This window comes from Hemicordylus capensis, chromosome 5, assembly GCF_027244095.1.
Source record: "Hemicordylus capensis ecotype Gifberg chromosome 5, rHemCap1.1.pri, whole genome shotgun sequence".
NCBI lineage: Eukaryota > Metazoa > Chordata > Lepidosauria > Squamata > Cordylidae > Hemicordylus > Hemicordylus capensis.
This window is the reverse complement of record NC_069661.1, coordinates 220,378,832-220,405,146: the sequence shown is the minus strand read 5'-3', so window position 1 is coordinate 220,405,146 and position 26,315 is coordinate 220,378,832. Positions and strand designations below refer to the sequence as shown.

Here is a 26,315-nt window from a genome sequence, read left to right as displayed (position 1 = left end):
ACACCAGCAACAGTCACTGGAGGTTTTGTGCTGGGGTGGATAGGGCCAGTTACTCTCCCCCTGCTAAATAAAGAGAATCACCATGTTAAAAGGTGCCTCTTTGCCAAGTTAGCAGGGGTTATGTGCCACAATAGAACATCATCCTAAATTATTTTTTAAAAGGTTTTGTAAATTGTGGGCGATGCAAGTCATTGATTGGTACTAGAGAAAGACATGCTGTTCTGGTAGCTCCAGGTCTTAACACTCACATCAATTTTGGAGGATGAATACAACTGAAGGAAGCCCAGGCAGGTGCACGGATGGGGGAGTCAGTCATGTGACTTGCCTCTGGGGGCCCCCCCAAGGCAGTGGGCCCCAAGACAACTGTCTCCCCTTGCCCTATTATAGTTACGCCCCTGGGTAGGAGATATCTTAGAAGAGGCATCTTCTCTTCTCATACAGAAGAGAATGGATGCCTGCTGTGAGGCATTCTCACATATTAACATCTTCACCAAACTTATTAGCACAATTACAAGATTCAGCTCCGAATAAAGCAGATTTAGGGATAAGGCCATCAGCTTTAAAAGTGGATTATGAACCTTGCTGCCAATTAAGATAGTCAGAGGTGGCTCATCTGGTGGTGACTCAGCAGTGAATATTTTCCAAAGTTGCTCTGGGGATGTGGAACATATTCCCTGTCGAAGTAAGAGCTGCACCATCTCTGAAGGCCTTAAGAAGTTGGGCAGAATACAGTTACATGGAAATCATGAGCTCCCGAAGGTCCTTTTTCTTTAGGGCCACTTGGCCCTCAGCAGAGAAAACAAAAATGGCCAGTTACATGTTAATAGCAAAACTGCCTGTACCCTGTGTATACAGTACTCTGGATCACTTGAGGTGGATACATGCCTTTGTTCCAACACCACACTCTCCAGTGTGTGCAGCTTTGACTGAAGTTATTCATGGAGATTTTGAAGAATTTTAGATGGCAATTTATTCGAATGTGAACACAAATTTTGATGAGATTTTCTATGGGATCCAGATGACTTCTGGGGACATCCCACTACTCTAAAGTAGTATTGAAAAAGGACAGATTTTCAGTGGATTCTTCAGATTGTCAGCAAAGGGTGAGAGATAGTGCTAAGAAATAGTGTGATGTCCCTTGATATAATCTGAATCCTGTGGAAAATCTCTCATTGAAGTTTGTGTTCATGACAGAATAAATTCCCCTATGGAAATCACTTTTCTTCTCCCCTGAATTAGAATTACTTGAGTAAATTTAGTCAGGATGTCAGCCACTATTTTAATGCTAATGTTATGATGCTTTTTTGTGTAGCCTTCAGTTCTGAACAAAGATACCTGTGCTGTTTCCTTTATGCACCCCAAAATGAAATTGCCTATCAAAAGACATTAAAAGATCCCCGCTGATATAGGATTTGAACCAGACTCTTCCCATTCCAAAGAAAGACACCAATTCTCCTGTTAGCTTTGAAAACATTTTTTTAACGTTCACTTAAAGAACACAATCATACAAAACATATTTGCAATACAACAACATTACAATGGGAATCCACTTGATCATGACAAGTATTTTAAAGTAAGCGTTAAAAGATACTGTACTGAAATATGAATATTTTTTTCTGTTTTTGTAAAGATAGAAAATAATCTGTAACTGCCCAGGCTACCACAGAGCCATAGGACTCTCTGCAAATGTCTGAGTGCGATAGGCACTGATGACAAAGCAGTGGAATGTGGGAGTGACATCATAAATTCTTGGTTTGGCAGTAAAAGTAAAGGTTTTGCTACACCTACCCTTGAAGGCAGAGACAAATGTATATTAGTTGGAAACTGTAACCTCTTCAACTGTATTCTGCTGAACCAATCAATTCATTCCACTCATTCTGCCAGCTGTATTGGTCATGTGTAGTTAGGAAACAGCAGCAAATTCTGGATCATGGCAGAATTATATATAGTTAAAAATAAAATGGCTATCTTGATCATGCCCTTTTACCCTTTAAACATTGAGGCGAGCTGTGCAGGGGGTAAAGTGAACCTGCAGGCTTCTGGCATGGTTTCAGATTGAACTGGACAAAGTCAGTTCCTCCTTTTGACACCAATTGTGTTACAGAAGGGGAAGAGCACATATTGGCTAGTGTTAATGACATTATCAATATATTCCCACCCTCAATTCCCAGAGCTGGTTTAATTAATTTAGTTAAAATGAAGGATGGATACGTATATGCACAAATGCCTCATGAAAAAAAATTAGATGTGATGCACAAATATAGGGGGAATAATAGGGGCTAATTTGCTAATTGGATGTACGAGTGTGTGCACTTGTATCAGCAGTTGCAAAGCCAAATTCACAATGTAGGTGAATAACTCACCATCACTGGTCAAGAGAATACGTCTTATCTTCACCCTAATACAAAATGATGAACCGAATAGAAAGGTGTCTCTTTTCCCGCTTTACTTTTCAGAAAACTGTCACAGTTAGGCAATGTGTCTAATATAAAGCACTGGCTTCTTTGAGGTAATTAGCAGGGTAGAAGCAAGTGGCTGAACAGAGTGAGTTTGTTCTATTCCTTAGGCAAGGAATTAAAATCTTCCTGTATGATGGGTCTCTGTATGATTGTCACATGATCTGGACTGAACAAAAGATCCTGAGGACATAGCAAGTACTAGAAGCTACCTGGTAGGGAGAGCTCCCCCCACCTTTTTTTTGGGGGGGGAGGATCTGTTTTTTTACAGGCTTCATAACTCATGAAATTCCTACAACTTCATTAATATGAATGCAGTAAACTCCCTCTTACTATTGGCCTATCCAGTGCCATATTATCTGCTCTGACTGGCAGTGACTCTCCAAGTTGTAAGTTACTCCAGATGCTGTGGACTGAACCCGGGATCTTTTCCAAGCAAAACATGTGCTCTGCCACTGTGCTGCAGGCCTTGGCTGCCTTACAGATGCCATCTCACACCATCAACCCATATAATGAATGCCCAGAGGAATTTTAACTTGCAGCAGCATTTGTACTAGTGCTAGATAGTTCAAGGAGGAGTCTCCTTTCAGTTCTACTCTCTGCAGCAGGCAAGACAGGAGAAGTAGATATTTATGGATGAATGAGAGAGCTAAAATGGAGTGCTGCAAGGGGGCCCTGGAGCATCAATAGCAGTGTCATCTAGGAAACCTAAGTGCAGAGTTAGAGGCTATAAAGCCCACCCCTTCCATCTCTTAAAGATGACAGGGACATAAGTAAGAGGAACGAGCTTTAACGCTTTCCAGTTTGCTTCTCTTGACTTGTAGGGAGTGAGAGTAGTGTATCACTGGACATAGGAGTGCAATAAAGTGCAGATACATTTTCCTACCTAACCCGAAAATATAGGGATATTTTAGGGGAAACCCCCTAAAATAGGATATACCATTTCATCTTGACTGAACGGAATTAAGGAAGCTTTCTAACGGGGTATAGTGCAAACAGTAGATTTGATTTAAGGACACAAGGACTGTCCCTGCTAAGAAGTGCAAGCTGGCACACAAGAATACCAGTTCCCCAGAACAAACCACTGTCTAAGGATGCAGTATGTTTTGGCAACATGATACAAAGGGACACATGCTTAGCTTGAGAGATACCCCTCCCTCTTAGAGGCAGTGGATATTTCCCTGCCCTGGACAATAACAGCACCATCTTTTTAGTCCCTCATCCAACCAATTCCACCACATTACTTGTAAATTCATGCACATAAAAATCTGCAAGTATATGCAAGAACATGGTACACATAGCATTCATGACCAATGACTTCTCTTGTGGATCACCACAAAACATGCAATCTAGAATAATATATCTTGGCAAGCCATCTGTATCCCATTTTTCTCCTTGTGACAAACCAGAGATTGGCCCATACAGCAGATTCTATCATCATCAAACAACAACAGGCAACAATAGCAAAGGGATGCCTCAGCATTTCCCAGTTGCAGCCCTCACTTATCTTGTAAACCATTCTGCTCTTCATAAATAAACAACAGATCTGCACAACTCTTTGGCAAGTCCTGGTCCCCATAAAGGAATGGATAGGAACCCAATTGCACCTCATGGAAGCTGGAGATCCTCTGCAGATCGGTAGCATTGTAGAATGACCACAATCTTTGTAAATTTTGAGACGGAAGAAGGCTAAAGTTCATCCTTGGTGCTCACGAGATGCTGTAGTTGGTGATTAGGTATGATGTGGTCCTCCAGGAGCTGTTCATGTGATTGCATACTGCCACCCTCTTGCTCATTTTGGGAGTCCACAGCAGCATAGTCTTCAAGCAGCCCTGCTTCTATTGCGTGATGCCTAAGTCTCTCATTACCCATAAGCCCCTGCATTCTCATGTAACCCTGCTGACAAAAGGGAGGCAACTTTTGACGAGTCAGGGCAAAAAGGAAGCAGGACTCTATAGGAGGTAAAAGGAAAAGAAATGCTCTAAGTTACAACCCTCTGTAAAAATTAAACACTTTCTAGGTCGACACTGAGAAAGGCAGTCCTACTGTATCTATCCCCTGCTAAGTGGGCAAAGAGGCACCTTTTTAAAGTGGTGATTCACTTTATTTAGCAGGGGGAGAGCAACTGGCCCTATCCAACCCCAGCACAGCATCCCTCCGGTGGTTTTTGCTGATATCTGTTTTATGTTTCTTTTTAGACTGTGAACCCTTTGGGGACAGGGAGCCATCTTATTTAGTTATTTATTATTTATCTATGTAAACTGCTTTGGAAACTTTTGTTGAAAACTGGCATATAAATATTGTAGTATTAGTATTTAACTTGTAGGAAAAAAGCCTGGAACATATTGGATTATATAACTTACTTCCTAGGCAAAATAAACTAGATGCTAAAAAATGACCAAAAAATATTTAAAAAACCTACCCATTACTGAACAAATTAATGTTGGAATAATATTAACCAGTGTATATAGTTGAAATCTCAGAAGTGAGAGGCAGGGTTTGAGTGCCTTGTGTGCAGCTCTGTGCCCATACACACGTACACACACACTCTCTCTGTTACATAGGAACATAGAAAGCTGCCATATACTGAGTCAGACCATAGGTCCATCTAGCTCAGTACTGTCTACACAGACTGGCAGCAGCTTCTCCAAGGTTGCAGGCAGTCCTATCTTGGAGATGCCAGGGAAGGAACTTCCCAGAGTGGCTCCATCCCCTAAGGGGAATATTTTACAGTGCTCACACTTCTAGTCTCCCTTTCATATGCAACCAGGGTGGACTCTGCTTAGCTAAGGAGACAAGTCATTCTTGCTACCACAAGGCCAGCTCTCTTCCATATGAATAGCATCCAATTATTCCATATTTATTACATACACACACACACACACACACACACACCCCTTTAAGTATTCACTTTATTGCAGAGCTCAATATCCAGTTCAAACAAGTGCCTGCATAGTGATACCACTGTACTCTGGTCTAAAATGGTCACTGCTAATACAGTGGTGGTGGTGGTGGTCCCTTGCAATCTTTGAGGTTCTGTTACCTTCACTGCCTTAGAGAGTCAGACTATTGGTCCATCTAGATCAGTATCATTATCTAGCTTGCCAGGGGCAATTCTGGATTTCAGATGGGTCTCTCCTACCTCTATCTGGAGTTATTAGGAACTGAACTTGGAGCCTTCTGCATGCAAAGCAAATGTTCTCTCACTGAGTTATGGTCCCCACACTGTCTGGGATTTCACAGCAAGCAAAGAAATTAGGTCTCTTTGAGGTACATATATCATATAGCAATAGCAATAGCAATAGCAATAGCACTTACATTTATATACCGCTCTATAGCTGGAAGCTCTCTAAGCGGTTTACAATGATTTAGCATATTGCCCCCCAACATTCTGGGTACTCATTTTACCGACCTCGGAAGGATGGAAGGCTGAGTCAACCTTGAGCCCCTGGTCAAGATCGATCTTGCAACCTTCTGGTTACAGAGCGGCAGTTTTACCACTGCGCCACCAGGGGCTCTGGTGATTTCGGTCTAGCTCCTGCACTTTGCTTCAGTTCAAAAGTCACAATGATGAAAGGAGAGCTCACATCCCCAAGCCCAAAGGGACCGCAATGATTACCTGGCCTGTTTCCCTGCCTCATTGGTCTCTATGTTTCCTTGTTACCTGCATAGAACCTGCGCAGGTCAGTGCCCAGGCAATTCTCCAAAAAGCGTCTCAATGGAAGGATGTGGGCATTTGGAGCAGTCCAATCTGTCAAGAAGTCCTCCACAATGTGATGGAGGGCATCAGGGCGGGGCAGGGGCCAGTCTGGTGGGCAAAGCCTCATATCACGCTCTGTTGGGAGAGAAGTCAGAGGAACAAGAGAGAGAAAAGTTATCCAAGATGGATGAGAGGTAGGAGAACAGGAAATGAATGAGGTTTATTTGTCCAACTCCAGTTCTCTAGCAGAAGGAAGTGCTTTTTCTGCCAGGCTGTATACAAGTTGGTGGGGAAACCACGTTTCCCAGTATAAAAAGGTAATATTTTGTTTCTGAGGAAAAAAGATCCTTCTAAGCAAGAACATTCATTGCAATTTGGAGAGGAATGTGGTTGTTGTGGGCACTTATTGGCTATTTGTCATCACTAGTGACAGACAACTTACATTCCTCTATTCTTCATCACCAGCAAAGCTAACTCAATTGGGACACTGAGACAGCACTTTCACTGGTACTAAATTAGTACTAGTAAAGCACTAAAAACCAAAGGAGCTTTATTTTGTCATCTTAAAAGGCCTTTGGTTTACACTATGATCAAGTATCAGTGCACTTATCCCCCACAACAACTCTCCTGAAATAGTATGCAGATTTTATTTTTTATTCCTCTTTCCTCTGGAGAGCTGCCAAAGCCCTAGCCCAAACATTTTCTGGTTTGATTCAAGAGATACGGAAGGACAGAGTAACACATGATAGGGCAGACTAGAAGGGCAATCTATAGGTTATGGCAGGGTTTTTAAACCTTGGGTCTCCAGATGATGTGGGTCTACAACTCCCACCATACCAGCCACAATGGCTATGGTCCAAAAGCATCTGGAGACCCAAGGCTGGGAACCTTGTCAAGAAATATCTCTCTTCTTGACATAGCCTATTTACAGCTAAGACTTCTTCTTTCCCCGCCATTAAGAGTTCTGTTGGAGGTTTTGCATTAATATACAGATCACTTTTAACATATAGAACAATAAGTCATACAGAGAATTACTGTCATCTTTTTATAAATAATTACCCACGAATTTCCAAACCCTCAATTTCCCTAGAAGAGGGCCCTCAACAGTAAATGGATGGTCGAACTGCTTTGCTGAACTAAATCAAATGCAATACCAGACAGGAAGAAAATAGGGATGTGCACAAACAGGTTCAGCGGTCCTTTTTGGACTGCCGAACCAGTTCAGAGCTTGGGCTGGATCAGCAGCAGGGGGCGCGGGTTACCTTTAAGGAGCAGGGAGGGTGCTCATCCCCCCACGCTGTGTTCCTCCACTGGCGCTGTGTGCAAAACCGCTGGTGCGTTGGACCAGAAGTGGCTGGTGCGCGTGCGGGGACCAGGGCGGCGAGGAGGTATGCTGCTGCCCCACACCAGCAGTTTTGTAGACAGCGCCGGCGGGGGAAACACAGTTTGAGGGAAGAGCACTCTCCCTGCTCCTTAAAGGTAACCCCCCGCCACCGTACTGGCCAAGTGCCTGTTCGTGCACATCCCTAAAAGAAAGGTGAAGGAGAGATTGCTTCTAATATGGTATGACCCCTCAGAGAGGAGCCTGCCATGTTTCCTCTCAGCAACGATGTCAAGTACACTATCCTTGTATACCAACATCTACACACCCGTAGGAAATGTTGCTCACACTTTAGTCAGCGGCTAAACTACTATTGGCTTCAACATTTTAAAGTCCACATCTTTGGCCTGTTTGTGAGTTCTGTGAATGATACCTTAAAGGAATGAAAGGTTCCCCTATAGAACACTCAAGATTTCCAATATCTTAAATGATCACAGAAGTACCATTATGAAAGTAGTAATTAATATGTGGGGGTGGGGGGAGCAAAAACAGCTTCACTTACCAGAGGGGAGGTGTTTGTAGTAATAAATTACAGGATGCAGGAAATTGGACTGCCAAGCATGCTGTGGTTCACCCACTGCACGGTTATAATAGAAGACATCCTTGTCAGGCCCAGAGAAGTTCTTCCCATACTCCATCAGGATGACAAAAAGCCCATTCTCAACTTTTCTCCCTGTGCGCCATTCCAGATCTTGCAGGACCCCGATCGGATACTCCTCCAGATACTCAAATTCTGTGGCATTCCTAGGCACAACCATCATGTTAACCATATATTTTTCAAGGATCATTTTTAGTGGGTGTACTCAGTACACTAGCCAGAAGCCATGATTCCCCTGCTATTGTTCTGAGGCTTAAGGTAGAAGAGACTGTGGGCAGAGAGAATTGTTGGCAAAGTTGAAAATACCCCAGATCCCTTGTTGCCAGTGTTTAAAAAATGCAAAGATGGCAGCTAGGAATTTTAGGCCCTAACTTCTAAACTGAAATATTCTTTTCAGCCTTGCTCATGAGGTTAACAATCACTATCCAAGGATTTCCAATGAAACTCCCCTTCTGCTGCCACTCCATAGCTGTAAGCCAGGACTTCTCTACACAATGGGGCTGTTCACACGAGTAGTCCTAGCCAGGCTTCCACAGTCCTACTCGGGTAGGGCTGCTCGTGTGGAGTGCCAAAATCGGGCCCAATCCTGGAGCTATCCCACCGGGTAGCCTAGGTTTTCTTCCTGGGCTTTTAGTGAGGTAGAAGGGTGCAGTTGCGGCCTTCTACCCCAGTTGTGTGGCTGTTCAGACTGCCTGCAGCCTGAGCAGCCACAGAGCTGGGAGGCTAGAGCATCCAGCAGCAAGGAAATCCCTCAATGCACCGCACTCCTCATGCGGTGCATTGTGGGATGCGGGAGGCTGCAGCCTGCTTTCCCCTTGCTCCCTCGCCACTCAGTGATTGTTTGTGCCCTGGCCGTGTGGGCGTGCAGCGTGAGCAATCACAGAGCGCCATGGATCGTATGGGGGAAAGTGGATTGCATTCTGCCTTTGCCCCCCACCCTCCCCAGAATGGTTGTGAGAACAAAACGCCTTAGTATGAGTTTTGTACTTGGAAACAACTTCACAGGCAGTTGCATGAATCCCAAATCAGATCTGATTATTTTTGTTCCTACATAAATATACTGTAGGATTTATATAGGCAAGTAATTTCTGTTTCAGAAATTAATCTTGCATTAAATGAGAATGCACCATATTTACACCCAAAACGGAATCTAGCTCTATAGCAGAATATTCTTTGAGTATAGTTGTTAGTCTGAAGAGCAAGGCTGAAAAGACAGTTCAGATATTTTGAAGCTAGGCCCTGGATTCCTCAGTGCCCCTCTTGCATTTTTAGAATGCAGGTAAGAAGGGACCTGAAATATTTCCAGCTTTGCCTATTATTCTTGCTGCCTTCAAAACAAGAGTGATAACAAGAAAAGGAAACAAAGACTTAAGTGGCTAATATTAAGCCAGTTGTTTTATGGATAAAGTCCAAATTAATTATAATAAAAATGAAATTTGCTTTTTTGTACTCAGGAAGGTATCCCAAATTGTGGCTGGAGATGATGGGAGTTGTACTTCAAGATTTGGACAACAAAGGTTGTCTATCCCTAGCCTAAAAACTACCTTTTGAGTTCATGGCAGAGGTAAAAATCAAACCAGGGTAGTCCTGCTTAACAGCTCAGTCTCTTCGCCACTACACTACACCAGCTCATCATTCTTTCTGTACTGCAGTTATTGCAAAGAGGAAAGAATAATGGAAATCATAACGGACTGAGCATGAATGGAGACAAACAGAACGGTAGCCACTTCAATGTTTGTTGTTTGGCAGCTGTAATTATGTGGTGTGCATAGCCAGTGTAACTTCCCCTTTGCTTCTTTTGATTTCTAAGCAGCTATAGAGGGGTGGTAACAACTGACAACTGCATGGTCAGAAACTACAGACAGACTACCTCCTCCCCATCTTGGTCACAGGTGCCAAATCTCAACTGAATCTCCAGATTTGCAAGAATTGTGTATTCAGATCAAGTAGCTCTGGCTAATAGTCTCCAATTTATTCCAACTGCAGATTTTGAGTTAAGTTTTTGGTTACAATGTAGAATTCCAGGCCCCAGCTCTAACAGCAAACTGAGTTTCTCCAAATGCCGGTGGGGAAATGACATTTGCTTGCTGGGCTAGTTTTCTTCCTATTAGCCACTGAATGGCCATGAAATAACAATTTTCAATTCCGGATCTTGATCTGCTTGAAGCCTTAAATTCAGTATTAGCATGTCTCTGTGCAACCTTGGACCAAGGCAAACTCACAACATTACTCATCAATTCCTTGACACTACAAAGGCCTGAAAGTCCTCAGGCAGGAAGGAATACTCAGTTGCACCAGCCTGTAAAAGAGAGGGGACTGGGGATAAAGTACTCACTCTTTCAGCAGAATGACATCTGCTAGCACACTGAACATCTGGTAGATCCCAGATGCCTCATTCACCCGCCTGACAATGGCGCTTGTTAGCTGCATAATGGGGTAGCTGGAGGATGGCCAGGGGACGCTGTGATGGCGGACTTCTAACAAGCGATGGACTGCACGAGCTGCACAAGATGGGAAGAACAAGGCAGACTATTTTAAAGTATGTGATGAGTTAAGAGATCTGCTCATACAACAAAGCCACTGAAAAGCGGGACTGGGAGGGTTAGTGGATACAGTCAAACAGCAAGCAGGTGTATGGAATAATTTCACCCTACAGGAGCAGTAGAGGTGGTGGTGCATATTCCCTTGCTGTTCCAGAGCTCCTCAAGCTATAGGCCAGGGGTAGGCAATATGTGGCTCTCCAGATTTTGCTAAACTAGAATTCCCATCATCCCCAGCTATAATAAATGGTAGCTGGGGGCCATGGAAGTTGTGGTTTAGCAGCATATGGAGAGCCACATGTTGACCATCCTTGCAATGGGAACTGTCAATTCTAACAGGAACTGTGTAGCTAGTGCTGGTGTAATAATGTAACTATTTAAGCGTGGATCAGCCAACAATGGGAAAGAAGCACCCCATTAGCAAAGCTGCTCCCAGGAAAAGAACCCGGTCACTGTTGCTACATAGATGCCAGCCGATTTCCATAATGGAACCTGCTAGTGCTCCACCAGCAGTCACTGCTAGGTCTACTGGCTGACGTAGCGTGCAACATTACATGCATGTTGCCAGCGTGGTGTAGTGGTTAGAGTGCTGGACTAGGACCGGGGAGACCCGAGTTCAAACCCCCATTCAGCCATGATACTAGTTGGGTGACTTTGGGCCAGTCACTTCTCTCTCAGCCTAACCTACTTCACAGGGTTGTTGTGAGGAGAAACTCAAGTATGTAGTACACTACTCTGGGCTCCTTGGAGGAAGAGCGGGATATAAAATGTCAATAAAATAAATAAATAAATAAATAAATAAATAAATAAATAAATAACATTAAGTTCATGCAGTTGCACAATGGTGCTCTTGTGCTATACACAAGAATTGCAAAAACACAGCTGCACAATTCCTGGCCACTATTTCAAAGAAGATTTTAGCACACAGTGAAAGAGTGCTCTAGCACAACCGCATGGATGCTGCATTGCAATGTGCATGTCATGTCACACAGTGCTTCAATCGCTGTTTTTTGGCTTTGCACACACACACCACCTTCAGCCCATTCATCTCCTCTGCTGGCTCACCTGTATATCGGAACCCGTGAATAAAGCCTCCAGCAGATTTTCTGAAGTCAACGGAGTGGCTTGCAGTGCCCAGAACAAAGAGACCCCGAGTGGCTTTGGCTTCATAGCTGGGCTTGATCAAAGGATACTTCTTCTTACTGCCTCTGCCTTTCATTAGCCCAACAGATCTGGACAGAAGAAAAGCAAATAGAGTTAAGCCAAGACCTGGAAAACTGAGACTGGAGGCTTGCTGGACACATCAAATTGATTGGATGTAATGAGCTGGTCATTAGAGAGGAGATCCTCTCCACAAGAGGGTGCCAGCAAAACTGAGCTGGGAAGGAGCCACCGCCATACATACACCTGAGCCATAAGGCTCCTCTTTGAGATGCTGCTGGTACAGCATGGGGTCAGACCACGTAGAAGCGGCGCCTACACCACAGTGGTCATCCATGAAGGGACCGCAATCTGGATTCATAGTAGGCTGCAAGGGTGTCATCTTCTGTATGCATCATCAGATGAGGACAAGTGCTGTGCATCTTGAACCCAACCACCCTCTGCCACATTGACGTGATTTACACACTTGTCTGGTTGCTTATATTGAGAAGCAGCATAGGAGAGGCAGGGATCTCTCTACGTTCCCATCATCAGTTTCAGTCTTTGGCCAAATTTCAATTTGGTTGCCTGTGTCATGTAATTATTGCATGGAGGAGGAGAGCTGGTCTTGTGGTAGCAAGCATGAATTGTCTGCTTTGCTAAGCAGGGTTCACCCTGGTTGCATTTGAATGGGAGACTACACGTGAGCACTGTGAGATATTCCCTAGGGGATGGGGCCACTCTGGGAAGAGCATCTACATGCTTGCATGCAGAATGTTCCAAGTTCCCTCCCTGGCATCTCTGAGACAGGGCTGAGAGAGACTCCTGCCTGCAACCTTGGAGAAGCCGCTGCCAGTCTGTGTAGACAATACTGAGCTAGATGGACCAATGGTCTGATTTGATATATGGCAGCTGCCTATGTTCTTATATTCCTATGAGATCAGGCAATCCACACTGTCACTGGGACACAGCTGAGGATACAGCCACTACAACATTGCCCTCTGATTGCCTGGGGCTGTGCCAGGAAAACTACATGGCATCCTTTCCCTCCCCTTCTCACTCCTCCAATCTAATTCTAAAGAACTACTGGTTCCTCAAAGCTAGTGCAGAGACAAAGTGGGCTTCATGAGCAGAATCAACAGCCCAGCCCGATGAGACACAGTGGAGTATCTGCATGAGGATTTCTCCCTCCTGGCCTTGGAGATACTGTTAAATTAGGCTGTATATCTGGCGCTCGCTCTCTGTTTGCAGGCCCTTTCAAATGAGAGGATAATTTGGATGTTTGTCATGCTTGCTTGTTTGCTTACTCACCTTACATTTGTATGAGCAAATGATTATTGAATTACATGAGTTCATTCCTTGAAAGGAATCCTATTGCAGGATGACCGTGCTAAAAACACTCAAAAATTAAGGACAGTGTTCAGGATAGAAGAGAGAGCAAGGCAAGGCCAGGCAGGCTTTGCTTGTTTGCTCTTTTTCCTCCTCCGTGCCCCAACGCAATCCCCCTCCAGTGAGGAGAGTGAGTGGGCACACCCAGCAAGTCAGACATGTCAGTGGTTGTTTGGAGAGGGGAAAGGAGACGTGTAGTGCCCCCCCCCTCACCAAATAACTGGTGCCCTTGGTACTATTTATAGTGGACAGGCTAGTGGACAGGCTAACCCTGTCCTCAGGCTAAGTTCCAAATTAGAGAATGTCTTAGCTACTCCTGATACACCCTCTCTCTCCTTCTTTCCCCAGTGCCAGCTCTGTCTCACTTGTTGAATATGGAGAAGTCAAACTTCCAGCCCAGGCAGCGAATGGCTCGGTCATAGGGTGCTCTTGTGGCAAAGTTGTCCAGCTCATCCTGCGGAAGGGGGACAGATTCTGCTTTGCTGCTATTGCTGTTCTCCAGGTAGAAACGCAAGGTGATGTGCAGCTTTCCCTTTTTATCTTTGATGAGCACCAGGTCTTCCAAGTCACCTTCCAGGAGTCCATCCAGAGACTTTAGCTGATACGTGTCCAGGAGGCCATTGTTAATGGCTCTAAGGAAGACAGTACAAAATACACATACAGATGGGATTTAAAGCTTTGCTGGTGGTGGGGGTCCTTTTGTTTTTAAAATACAGCCCTGGACATCTTTAGTACACATACCGACAGAGGCTCTTACCTCAGGTCTCCAACGTAATGAGTGGCCCAAGAAAGGCGGACCCGGGAGCGGCTAATCATGTGTACAAAATTGGTGACGCCCAAAATGTTCTCTGCTGTCTCAAAGGCCGAGTTCCCACGGCCCAGGATCAAAACAGACTGGCCCATGAAATTTTCAGGATCGATGGACACAGACTCGTAGCCCTCGACATACTCTGAGCCGGGAAAGTTCACTTCATGGGGAACCCACGTTCCCGTGGCTACTAAAAGAACACTGCAACAAATGGTAAGGGTTGCTATCAGGCTCAGCAAACATGCAGAAAACAAAAAAAATCCATCCCAACTCAATGCTATTGCAAGCTATCTGGAATCATGCAACTATAATCGGAGGTTTATCAGCTATAGATGTATGCAGATGAAGTACTAATCCAATAACGATTAAGAATACAGCAAACTGGAAGTTCTGAAACTCACTTTCAGATAGTTCACAGGCGTTTTGCACTTGGAACTTACCAGTGCAATATGTAAATGCCAGAAAAAGACAATAGCTTTGTTGTCAAAGGTCCATAGTTGCCTGAAAATTTGTCATTTTAGTATACAACAGCAGTGAAAGAAGGCAAACCCAATGTTGCAGTTGTTAGAAGAGGGGTTAAAAATAAAACAGCCAGTACTATGCCTTCATGCAAATCAATTGCATTTGGAACACTGTATACAATTCAGCTCATCCCATCTCAAAAAATTGAGGAATTGGAGCACCTTCCTGACAAAGAAAGGTAATATTTATAATTTCTAAAATGAAGTTATGAATAGTGTGAAGATATTATATATGGAGACATTTTTCTTCTTCTCACCTATCTCTGTCACTTAAGGTCACACAAGAAAGGATTAGGTACCTATTTACGCAATGCATGTTTAACTTAATAGAAGTCACTGCAAAAGAATGTGGCCAATAGTTCAGAAGGTTCTGATAATAAAGATTGGACAAAAATGAGTCTAATAGTATCAATGGCTAGCAGCCATAATAAGAAATGGAAGTTCCATATGCAGAAGCAATATTCCTCCAAATATTAGATGCTGGAGACAAATCACGAGAAGGCTGTCACCCACATGTCCTGGCTGCCAGTGAAAACAGAATATTGGACTACAACTCCCATCATCTATAGCCATTGTGTGGAACGACAGATGGAACTGTGACGTGGACATTTTTCTAATGGGCTAGGTGGGTTTCTTTCTAAAACATACCTGCATTTATAGAACTGTGCATTTTGGTCAGTAAGGATGAAGTAATGGCCATTCCATGCCTTGGTATCCTTTTCCAGCATCACATGGGTGATGGATGTGTTATAGCGCACCTGGAGGTCCAGCAAGGAAGCAAAGTCTTCTAGGTAGTGCACCATGGCATCAGCATGAGGGAAAAAGTCACGAGAGTAGTGTCGGAAGAGCAGTTGGCTGTCATGGCTAAGCAGGGAGTTCCAGTCATGGCGAAGGTTGAACTCACTGTTGGATTTGCCCGTGTAGCGCTTGTTGACACTAATAAGCTTACGATGGCGTGGATACAAGGCAAAGAAACGTCCTGGTGCATGGCCACGTTCAAAGACCACGTAGTTGCGGCCTGCGCGTTGGAGGAAATAGGCCATCTGCAAACCTGAGGGGCCAGCCCCAAGGATGCAGTAGTCATGGTATGGGAATACCGAAAGGCCATCAGCCCAGGAAGAAGCCACAAACAGGGCAAAGGTTAAGAGGAGGTCTTGTGCACACTTGGAAGGAGATGGCATCATATTGGTCAAATGTGTTCGGATATCTTCTGGTGCCAAAAGACAAGGCACTTGTAAGAGCCACAAGGCAAGAGTTGAATCAGTTCATGGGGAACTCCTGATGCTGCATGAGTGAACTGGACAACCCAGATACATGGTATGTTCAACTTTGTGTCTTGCCATTTCTCCAGGATTTAACGGGAACTGGTTTCACTCCTGGAAAACATGAAGTGAGATATGAATGCTGTAATATTGGTGCCTTCTTCAGAGAAACACTCTCCTGGCCATAGATGGAAGCTACAAGGGAGGAAAAGGTAAATAGGTGTCCCCTTTTAAAAGTGCTTGCCCCTTTTGCTCCACTTCACTGGAAAAACCATTGCCGCAACAGCTCACATATGAAGACAAAGCCTGGCCCTGCTTGACCCCTCCAGACCTACGTTGTGTATACTTTGCTTCCAAAATGTTTTCACTTATGCTCCTATTAGCATATCTTCTATTGGGATATATTGGTACAGGAAGGAGTGGTCAGAGAAGTAAAGGAGAGCTTCTAAGTATGACAGCCATACACAAACTCTTTTGTATGATAAATGCTGGCTTTACAGGGACAGATTCATGGGTACTCTGTGGTATGCCCATGTTACCCCAGTGTATTATGTTATCTCTGAAAAAATACACATTGGTTTTTGACTGTGTGTACCTATGGTCAGAAAGGGTGTGTAGCACTTTCACACATTGCATAAGCCTTCTTCAGATGTTTTTAAAAAGGGATGCACATCAATCCCAAATGCATGCTCACAAATCATGTCCTGGTGCTGACATGCTCAAAAGCCTCAGCCTGCACGGCCCACAGCTTTTGTCTCTGCAGACTGTAGGCACGTTCAGTGCAGGTGAGGCTTTTGAGCATGCCAGAGCAGGAGTGGAGCTTGTGGGCATGCTCTTGGGATGCTGCACATGGGCACAGTGCCCCCTTCTTTTTAACATCTGAAGAAGAGTGTGCTGTTAATGTTGTGATGCATGAAGCAGGAACCACAGTGTCACTTGCTACTACTTCCAACCCTCAATCAATTATCCAGCCTTTTCTTTCATGGCTTCTCTATCCCTCCCCAACAGTTCTGCACACTGCTTGTCACTTTATCCATATCAATAGGACGTCCTCTTGCAACTCCCTGTGATGTCCTCTTTTGAAATCCTCCAACTAGGCTACTTTCCCTCTCCAGCTTTGGTCACTGACCCATAGCGCCCTGCTATCCACCATGGGACATTGGTATGAGGTGGTATATAAATGCAAGAAATACATAACAACTATCTTGGGCCCTATTAAGTTGTTGCCACCTCCTTCTCTTCCAGCACATGGCTAGGAAGGGAGAGGGTAAATAAGATAGATATTATCTTATACTCTTGTTTTTCTTGAACTGCCCAAGAGCCACATTTGAACTGTTTGAGAGCTACACATAGCTCTTGAATGGCAGTTTGGACACCCCAGGAATGAATATACAAAAACAGAACAGAGTCAACCTACCACATAGGCCATTGTGCAATGTAGTTGTTGCTACAGAACAAGCCCTCTGACCAGCATTCCCTCAAACAGAGAATTCCAGCTGTTGTTGATGACAACTCCCAGGAGCCCCAGCTGTGATGGCCTTTGGCTGGGAATTATGGGAGTTGTAGTCAACGACATCTGGGATTCCCTGTTAGAGGGAACACTGCCTCTGACTAGATCCGAGCAGCCAGGAACACTTGCACCACAGGAACAACATAAGAACTGGAATAAGCCCTTCATTTAAATAGCCTGCTCTGCTGATCTGAAGGTCACCATTTTTCACCAAGGGAAGGTCAGGACGGAGACTTCAGCATGAATTAGAATTTACCAAATGGTTTGGTTCTATTTGTTCGGACTTGAACTGAGAGAATAGTTTTCTGACACATTACAGGATTCATTAACTTAGTAAGGCTAAGAAGACTGTATAATCAGTTCCTCAGTGAAGGGCCGTTGCTGTGGCAGAGCATCTGTCTGCATGGGGAAGGACCCAGGTTTGATCCCTGACAATTTCAGGTAGGGCTAGGAAAGACCCCAGTCTGAAAACCTGGAGAGCTGGGTTCTCCCAGTGGGAGGAGAGCTGGTCTTATGGTAGCAAGCATGACTTGTCCCCTTTGCTAAACAGGGTCCACCCTGGTTGCGTATGAATGAGAGACTACATGTGTGAGCATTGGAAGAGATTTCCCTTTGGGGATTGAGCTGCTCTGGGAAGAGCATATGTATACAGAAGGTTCCAAGTTCCCTCCCTGGCATCTCCAAGATAGGGCTTCTTGCCTGCAGCCTTGGAGAAGCTGCTGCCAGTCTGTGTAGATCATACTGAGCTAGATGGACCAATGGTCTGACTCGGTATATGGCAGCTTCCTATGTTCCTAGACAACACTGAGCGAGATAGACCATTGTTCTGACTTAGTATATGACAGCTTGGTAAGTTTATCACCAATTACTGCTGCTGTAAATTGTCACTATGTTTATCTTGTATACACTTAAGGTTTACATAGAATTATAACATGGTCTCTTACCCCACTGTTTACAATTTTCTTTCACTATACCAGTCAACTGAAAAACACACAAAAAACATTTCATGCACCTGATGAAGTGGCTTCTAGCTCACAAAAGTTTGTGCTTCAGTAAATTTGTTATTCCTTTAAGGTGCCACAGGAGTCACAGGACTCAGTTATTTTTACAATAAATTCCCACTTGGTAGATAATCTGCAGTCCCCTCCCATCTTTAAACAGCTCTGACTCTCATGTCCTATTTGCATGTGTCATGTATGAATTTCAATGCAGCACAGAAAGCAGAAGTAACCACTTTTGAAATGGAATCGAATTTCTGGTTAAATGTACATTCACATCACGTAGGCTCACACTAGAATTGGCTGGCCCCATTAACCATTTATACAGTGGTGAGGGGGAGCAAAGGGAAGGTGTAATCCTTGTGCTACAGAAAGAGTGGAACTCCCCACCTCAACCATGTCCTCACTGGGCAACAGAGGTAACCATTTATGGAGTCCACCTCCCTTAGAGTTGCCAACTCTATTCCTGGATGTTTTTAACATCAAGTGAAATTAAAATTCAAGCCATTGAAATATCCAGGACTGTTTCCAGCAGTCATCAAGAGATTTATGTCAATTTCAAGAAACCCCAGTTCATTTCTAAAGGCTTGGCAACCCTAAAACTGCTGCTTATGCCACAGGGAAATTGGCCAGTGGGGTTTGGGCATAAGCATAAACTCTAGGGCCAGCTAGCAGGGCCCTTGTAGATGGGCATAAGACTCCTCCTCCCCTAGCAACATGGCGCGTCCCCTATTGGCCACGGCGGGGAAGAGGCATGACATCTATTGACCCTCTTCCCCCGCCCAATGGGAAAAGGGAGAGATCAGTCGCGTGTGTGACGCGCTGACGTACCTGGAGCGTCCGGTCGGACTCGCTGCGAAACGTGCAGGTAGGTCTCGGTCTCGTGCGGCTGCCCCGCAGCGGTGCCCGCCAGACCCGCATGATAGAGACCCACAGCCCTCCGATCCTCCAATAAGAGACAATCCTTAAGAAGAAGCAACGAGATGCACAGCCAGAGCGCCTTCCTGTCTCCCAATCAAAACGCTCGCGCTATTCCTCTTCGGGCAGGCGCGTCACGTGACGCCGTCTGTGCTTGGGGCGCTTCAATGGAGCAACTTCTGCCTGGCGCCACCGCTGCTGTCTACAGGTCACGTGCTGAGGGAAAAAGCTGAAGCTCGTGCCTTTTAAAGAGACAGGTTCCTCAAACATACGTGTCCCGCGAAAGACAATTCAAGCAAACCCTTTCCTGTTGGGACACCTTGAGACTCAGCAGATTTATTGCTTGCTCACCACAGAAATGCTTTTGCGAACCATGGAACACACCAGATAGGATTGCCAACTCTCCAGGACTGGCCAGGACCCTGGAGTTGCAAGGGTTATTTTCTCTCTTTTTTATTTTACATTTATAAGTTTCTCCTCACAACAACCCTGTGAAACAGGTTAGGCTGAGAGAGAAGTGACTGGCCCAGAGTCACCCAGCAGCAAGTCTCATGGCTGAGTGGGGATTTGAACTCGGGTCTCGCCGGTCCTAGTCCAGCACTCTTAACCACTACACCAAGTTGGGTTAGGCATCAAGTCTTCAGGAAACAAAAGCAATCCTGGAGAAGTTAATGGAACACATATTGGAGGGGGCGGGGGAACCCTCTCCGGGATTAATTTCAAAGAGTTGGCAACCTTGCCTCCAAATGTAGGCCAGTGACATTTCTGCACGAGGTTCTTTCATTAAAAAAAAATCTAGCGGTTTTTAAACAAAAAAAAAATCTCAAAGCAGCTTGCATAGAAAAAAGAATAAGATGGGTTTTCTCTGCATTAGCTGCCTTTATTTTATTTTTACCTTTTATATCCTGCTCTATCTCCAAGAACCCCAGATTGATATATGGTTATGTTTACCCTTACAACAACCCTGTTGGGTAGATTAGGTTGAGAGACAAGTGACTGACGCAGAGTCACCCAGTGAGTTTCATGGGTGAATGAGGTCAACTTGCATCTTGCTGTCTTGGTATTTTTCTTAATACCAGTCCAACACTCTAACCACCACACCACTCTGGCTCTTAATTGTGTACACTTATTGTATTTTAGACACTTTTAACATTCTGTTACTTACTTTTGAATGTGTGTAGTCTAGAGACCCGTTCACACAGTAAGTTCAACACATGTACAATCTGTGTGCAGTGTATATATGTACCTATCCTTATACACATAGAATTATTTACACATATGAATGCTTGTACAGTAGTATACTTCCTATCTGTACCCTGCATTTGGGGGCATCTGTATGCAGGTTCACTTTTAAAATAAATGCACATACATAAAAACATGTGCATGTGTATAGACATCTGTACACATGTATAATGGAATGTCTGAATAGGACATACGGCTCCTATTTTTCTTAATACCAGTCTTTCTTTCTTTAAATTTACAGTTTTATCTCACCTTTCAACTTTGGAGGGTTGTATATATGGTTCTTTTCCCCTGCAGTTAATTCTAACCACCTTGTCCGCAGGGTTAGGCTGCAAGTGATTCGCCCAAGGTCACCCAGTGAGTTTCATGGCTGAACAGGGATTGAAACCTGGCTCTTCCTGGGCATTTCATTTATTTATTTATTATTTCTCTGTGTAAACCACCCTGAGCCATTTTTGGAAGGGCGGTATAGAAATCAAATCAAATCAAATCAATAAAATGTTTCTACACAGGTAGCCCCTTTAACTTGCATCTCTTCCGGAATGGGCAATGTGCATTCACATAACAGGCAGATTTATCCCAAGTCCCTGCAAGCTATAGTGGAGCACTTCACACACAATTCGGGTTTGTCTCTGAGTGTTATAGTGTAGCCTGATTTATATTTGGGGTTAAAAATCCACTTTTTGCATCAGTTTTTTAAAACAACTTCGAGTTTGAAGTTGTTTTTTTAAAGTAGTTTTCTTCAAAAAATAGTAAAGCCTTACTGTAAACTCACGGTAAAGTCTGCTGTGTGAAGAATGCCCAGACCCTAGTCCAGCATAACCACTATATCATACTGGCTCTCAACTAACTAACCTGACTAGCCTAGGCTAGTTACATCTGTTGCCTTCTACTCTTGTCCATTTTCTTTGGAATTAATTGCTGAGATATTTGTATGATTTTGCTCCACTCTTTAAGAAGTGTCTCAATGTCTAGGAGTCCTTCCCTAGTTTCCTTCCCTAATTTGCTGAGACTAACTTAATGTCTCTTCCTCATTTCCTTGACCATCCCACTCTTCTTTCCTTCTCCTTATGTGTCTGTTTAGATTATACACTCACGAGCAGAGTCTTGCCATTGTTAGTTTTACATTTGTACTGTGCCTTGCATTTGAGGTGCTTAAGAAATAATAAACATTAATATGAAAGCTCAAATGTACGCAAGATAAGCAGTGACCTATGTATGCATATACATAGCTGCCAAATAAAGATAACACTTCTAGCCAAAAAGCTTCTGTCACAATAAAGCTGTTTATTTTTACAGTGCCTTAAAAGTCTCTATTGTTTTTGCTGCAACAGATTAGCCAGAGGCTGCTGGTTCGAATCCCCACTTGCATGTTTCCCAGACTATGGGAAATACCTATATCGGGCAGCAGCGATATAAGAAGATGCTGAAAGGCATCATCTCATACTGTGGTGGGAGAAGGCAATGGTAAACTGCTCCTGTATTCTACCAAAGACAACCACAGGGCTCTGTGGTCACCAGGAGTTGACACCAACTTGACGGCACACTTCACCTTTACCCCTCTGAAAATAAAACCATACACTGCTATTCCTTAGCGTGTAAGCACACTTGGCATGGCTGTGTGAAGCCACGGCTTTAGGCCGGCTGTTCCACTTCCTCACCACCGCCCACTAGTCCAAAAGAGAAGTGACAAATTTACTGAGTGTAAGAAACTTCTGGATGTCTCCAGTTCATTCTCAGCCACAAATTTGCTAGCTCTTCAGGAGTTCTCAGACTTGGGTCCCCAGCCATCCTCCCCAGCCATAATGGCTGAAAGATGATGGGAGCTGTAGTCCAACACCATCTGAAGACCCAAGTTTGAGAGCTCCTGTGCTTGTGAATTTAAGTAAGCCATGACATCTCAGTCTTCGATTTGAAGACGTTTCTTTTCCGCCAGGTGTTTGCCTTTAAATCTTTCTCTCTCTTCCCCCCTTTAAAAAAAAAAAAATCTCAGATGCTGTTCTTGCCTTGTACACCACCCTGCGTCTGTAGATTGGGCTCTTTTAATAAATAATAGGCGAAGAACAATGCTGTTTGTGTGTGTGTGAGGATAACACTTCATGGTTCAGCACTTATGAGACCAGCAACAACCCCCCCTGGGCATAAACTCCAAGGCTCCCTGCAGATGGGTTCAAATTCCCCGGCAGCTCAAACAGACAATAGCAGCAGCCTGCAAGCAACCCTGCAGAGTTCTCAAAGCTCTGTGGTCATTGCTTTGCATGCAGAGCTAGGAATGATCCCTGCCTGTGATGTGCATGACAGAGCCAGTCTGGATGGGCTGTAAGGGACCAATGACCTGACTTCATACAAGGCAGCTTAGTATGTTTATATCATGCCTTCTAACAGCAAACTTGGGTGATCAAGTGCCGATCGGGTTTGAAATGAAACAATCACCTCAAAAATAAGGCTGTTTTCTGTATAGTTAGGGGACTCTCCAGGTGTGCAGAGATACATTCATGGACACAGGTATATACTCTGAAAACACACCCCACCCCCAACAATGTGGGAGGAGAGCTGGTCTTGTGATAAGGTAAAGTGTGCCGTCAAGTCAATTTCGACTCTTGGCGCCCTTTCTTTGGTAGAATACAGGAGGGACTTACCATTGTGTCCTCTTGCAAAGTATGAGAGGATGCCTTTCAGCATCTTCCTATAGCGCTGCTGCCTGATATAGTAGCAGCGGGGATTCAAACTGACAACCTTCTGTTTGTTAGTCAAGCATTTCCCTACTGCGCCACTTAAGATAGCAAGCATGAATTGTCCCCTTTGCTAAGCAGGGTCTGATCTGGTTTGCATTTGGATGGGAGGCTACATGCAAGTGCTGTACGATGATGAGGCTGCTCTGGGAAGAGCATCTGTGTGCTTGCATGCAGAAGGTTCCAAGTTCCCTCCTTGGCATCTCCAGATAAGGCTAAGAAAGTCTCCTGCCTGCAACCTTGGAGAAGCCACTGCCAGTCTGTGGAGACAATATTGAGCTAGATGGACGAATGGTTTGAGCTGGTATAAGGCAGCTGCCTATGTTTCTAAAGGGCTCTGTAAGCTATGGAATGTCAAAGGACAGGCTTCTTTGTCTGTTTAATGGCAAATAGAGGGCAGGGGGAGAGGGAATTGGCCGGCTCCAGCCCTAACAGCTGATGGCAGGGGTTCTAAGCCTTGGATCCTCAGATGATGTTGGACTATAACACCCATCACCCCCAATCAAGGTGGCTAGGGATGGGTGGTGTAGTTCATCACCACTTGGGGAGTCAAGGGTGGGAAGGGAATCTCTGACTTTTAGCCTACTTTTAAGAATTCCTGTGAGGTTAAAAGGTGCCATTCTCTGCACTGTGCAGTGATTTTTCAAGCGCAAGGAAAGAGGAAAAGGCACCATTCTTCACTCTCCAGCTCCACACCCCCAATATAGCAATAGCATTCAGGTCAGGGCTGGTAGCCAGCTCCCAAAATTGACTTTTAATGCTCTATAGGGCAGCAGCAGAAGAACTTGTGGATGGGTGGGGGTCAGCAAGGGAAAATCCCCCTTTCCCTTCTGAAACTCCCCTCCTTCTATGAGGCCACTTTTCTAACTGACCATTGTCACAGCATCAAACTCTGTCTGTCTTGCATCCCTGTAAACGAAATATTGTATGTAATCCCCAACTGTGAGCTTGTATATTTAGCCTTCCAAAGAGTTTCTGTGGAGTAGGAAGGAGAATTCAAGGGTAAAGCTCACCACCGGAGGCAGAAGAGCAGCATTAAGTCCCAGCAAAAAGTTGTTACTGCCAGAAACAAATGGGTTCAGAGAGTCATACCCATTAGATTGTGTTGCAAAATCCAGACTGCGGTGCTAATGAACCAAATAGGGCTTTCTTCCTAGTAAACATGCATAGGATTGGGTCAAGTGTGTAGTCAGGCTCATGTTCAGTGTAAACTGAACCTGGGACAAGGCCCTGTTGGAGAAACAGGGCTGTGCAACAGCTGCTGTTTGACAAATCAGATATTTTGCCACCGATAACGTATTGCACATCCACATGAAGCCATCAGAGCAGACACATTTCCTCCAAATAAGCTGTTGCTCTTACAGCACAACGCTCTACTTGGATGGAAGTCCTGTTGAATTCAATGGGGGCTGCGTTGCAGCCTTAATCCTCTCGAGAGAGAAACCAGGCCAGCTTATCTAGCTGCTAAAGCAGCACGGAAGTGCTGCACCCACCAGTGGTGCATTGCCTCACTGCTGTGCACCGCTAAAGAGGCAGTGAGAAGTTGCTCTCGAAGAGCAGGTGAAACGACAACTGCTCATTACTTGTGAAGCGCTTTGGGGATCTAAGATGATAATGAACTAGGATCTGCTACAGTGGGAAGTTAACCCACTGAGCATATTAAAAAAAAAAGGCGGCGGCTGGAACTGAACTCCCAGTTCTTTCTATAGAGCCCTGGGCTTGACACGTTCGCCTCGCTACAGCAGCTGGTAAGAGAAGTCGATGCAGGAGATGTTGGAATATGATTAGAGAAAACCCCGCAGTACCCGCATCCAGCCAGGTCTGCCTGCCAAGGCCCTTAATGAGCATCATACAGAGGTTCAAGCAATCGTCCCCTCAGGCGCTGCAGCACAAACATTCATTAAATTGACAGGGAGTGGGTTCCTGTGCGAGGCTTCAATCTAAGGCATGCTTTTGGCAGGGGAAGATTACAAATGGCATCAATTAAATTATTACTCATGGTAATAGCTCCTAATAGCCTCTCATGTCAGAGGAGGCATTACACTCTTTTGTATTTGAATTCACAATCTCAGAGGTGAAACAAGGAAGATGATAATATGCATAATCCCTCAAATAGATAATGCAGGAAGTAGCTGCCGGCAACATACAAAGGGCAGTCTTTAGAAATTACTGCTTTTGATGAAGTCATTGGTGTGAATACCACTGTACAGAACTGAAAGGAAACTGATGCCCACTTTTGTATAAAACGGTTTCAATTATATTATCCCAGCATGTCACAGCACACAAACTGCATCAAACCTCCCTTGACAGTCCTACATTCTCACCTCCACAAACATAGGAAGATAACGTAATACAGACTATGAGTCCTGCTCCATATTGACTGACTGGTGGTGGCAGCACTTTCCCAACTCTTACCTGAAGATGGCAGGGATTGAACCTGGTAGAACAATTCAAAGCCTAAAACTGGTGGGATAGGAACATAGCCATCTACTGTCTAAGTCAGTATTGGCTACAATGATTGGCACCACTTTAAACAGGCTGTCCACCACAACCCCAAGGTCTCTCTCCTGGTCAGTCACTGACAGCTCACAGCCTATCAGTGTATATGTGAAGCTGGATCTTTTCTGCCCCAATATGCATCACTTTACACTTGCTTACACTGAACCGCATTTGCCATTTTGTTGTCCACTCCTGCAGTTTGGAGATCCTTTTGGAGTTCCTTACAATCTGTTGTGGAGTCACTACGCTAAAGAGTTTGGTGTCATCTACAAATCTGGCCACTTTGCTGCTTACCGCAACTTCTAGATCATTTATGAACACTGCTCCCAGTACAGATCCCTGGAGGACCCCACTTCCTACTTCCCTCATTGTGAAAACTGCCCATTTATTCCTACTCTATGTTTCATCCAGTTACCAATCCACACATGAACCTCTCGCTTTATCCCATGACTGCTAAGTTTACTCAAGAGCCTTCACTGGGGAACTTTGTCAAAAGATTTTTGGAAGTCCCAGCATACTATGTCAAGCACATCACCTTTATCCATATGCCTGTTGACACTCTCAAAGAACTCCAAAAGGTTCAGACTTGGCCTTGCAGAAGCCATGCTGGTTCTCCTCCAG

General features: G+C 44.6%; 1 protein-coding gene across 2 annotated transcripts; it reads right to left on the bottom strand.

The window, feature by feature from the left end:
- Positions 1–1,458: 1,458 nt before the first annotated feature.
- Positions 1,459–15,717, bottom strand: FOXRED2 (FAD dependent oxidoreductase domain containing 2). Of its 2 annotated transcripts, XM_053254139.1 has the most exons (8): positions 15,182–15,717; positions 13,962–14,213; positions 13,570–13,836; positions 11,741–11,907; positions 10,471–10,636; positions 8,040–8,281; positions 6,121–6,291; positions 1,459–4,408 (listed from the first exon to the last, which is right to left on the bottom strand). In XM_053254139.1, exons 1-8 carry the CDS (start codon positions 15,715–15,717, stop codon positions 4,146–4,148), a joined length of 2,064 nt encoding a protein of 687 aa, XP_053110114.1. In that variant the 3' UTR covers positions 1,459–4,145. The 2 variants fall into 2 exon arrangements, with proteins under 2 accessions (XP_053110114.1, XP_053110115.1); XM_053254140.1 differs by lacking the exon at positions 13,962–14,213.
- Positions 15,718–26,315: the final 10,598 nt, after the last annotated feature.

Bases quoted from the DNA above. Each gene is read 5' to 3' on its own strand.
- FOXRED2 (XM_053254139.1), bottom strand. From the start codon at position 15,717: ATGATGCCATCTCCTTCCAAGTGTGCACAAGACCTCCTCTTAACCTTT. The intron at 13,837-13,961 runs GTAAGAGCCTCT...TGTCTTCCTTAG, and splicing joins CATTACGTTGGAGACCTGAG to AGCCATTAACAATGGCCTCC. The intron at 4,409-6,120 runs GTAACAAGGAAA...TACCTCCTATAG, and splicing joins CCTGCGCAGGTTCTATGCAG to AGTCCTGCTTCCTTTTTGCC.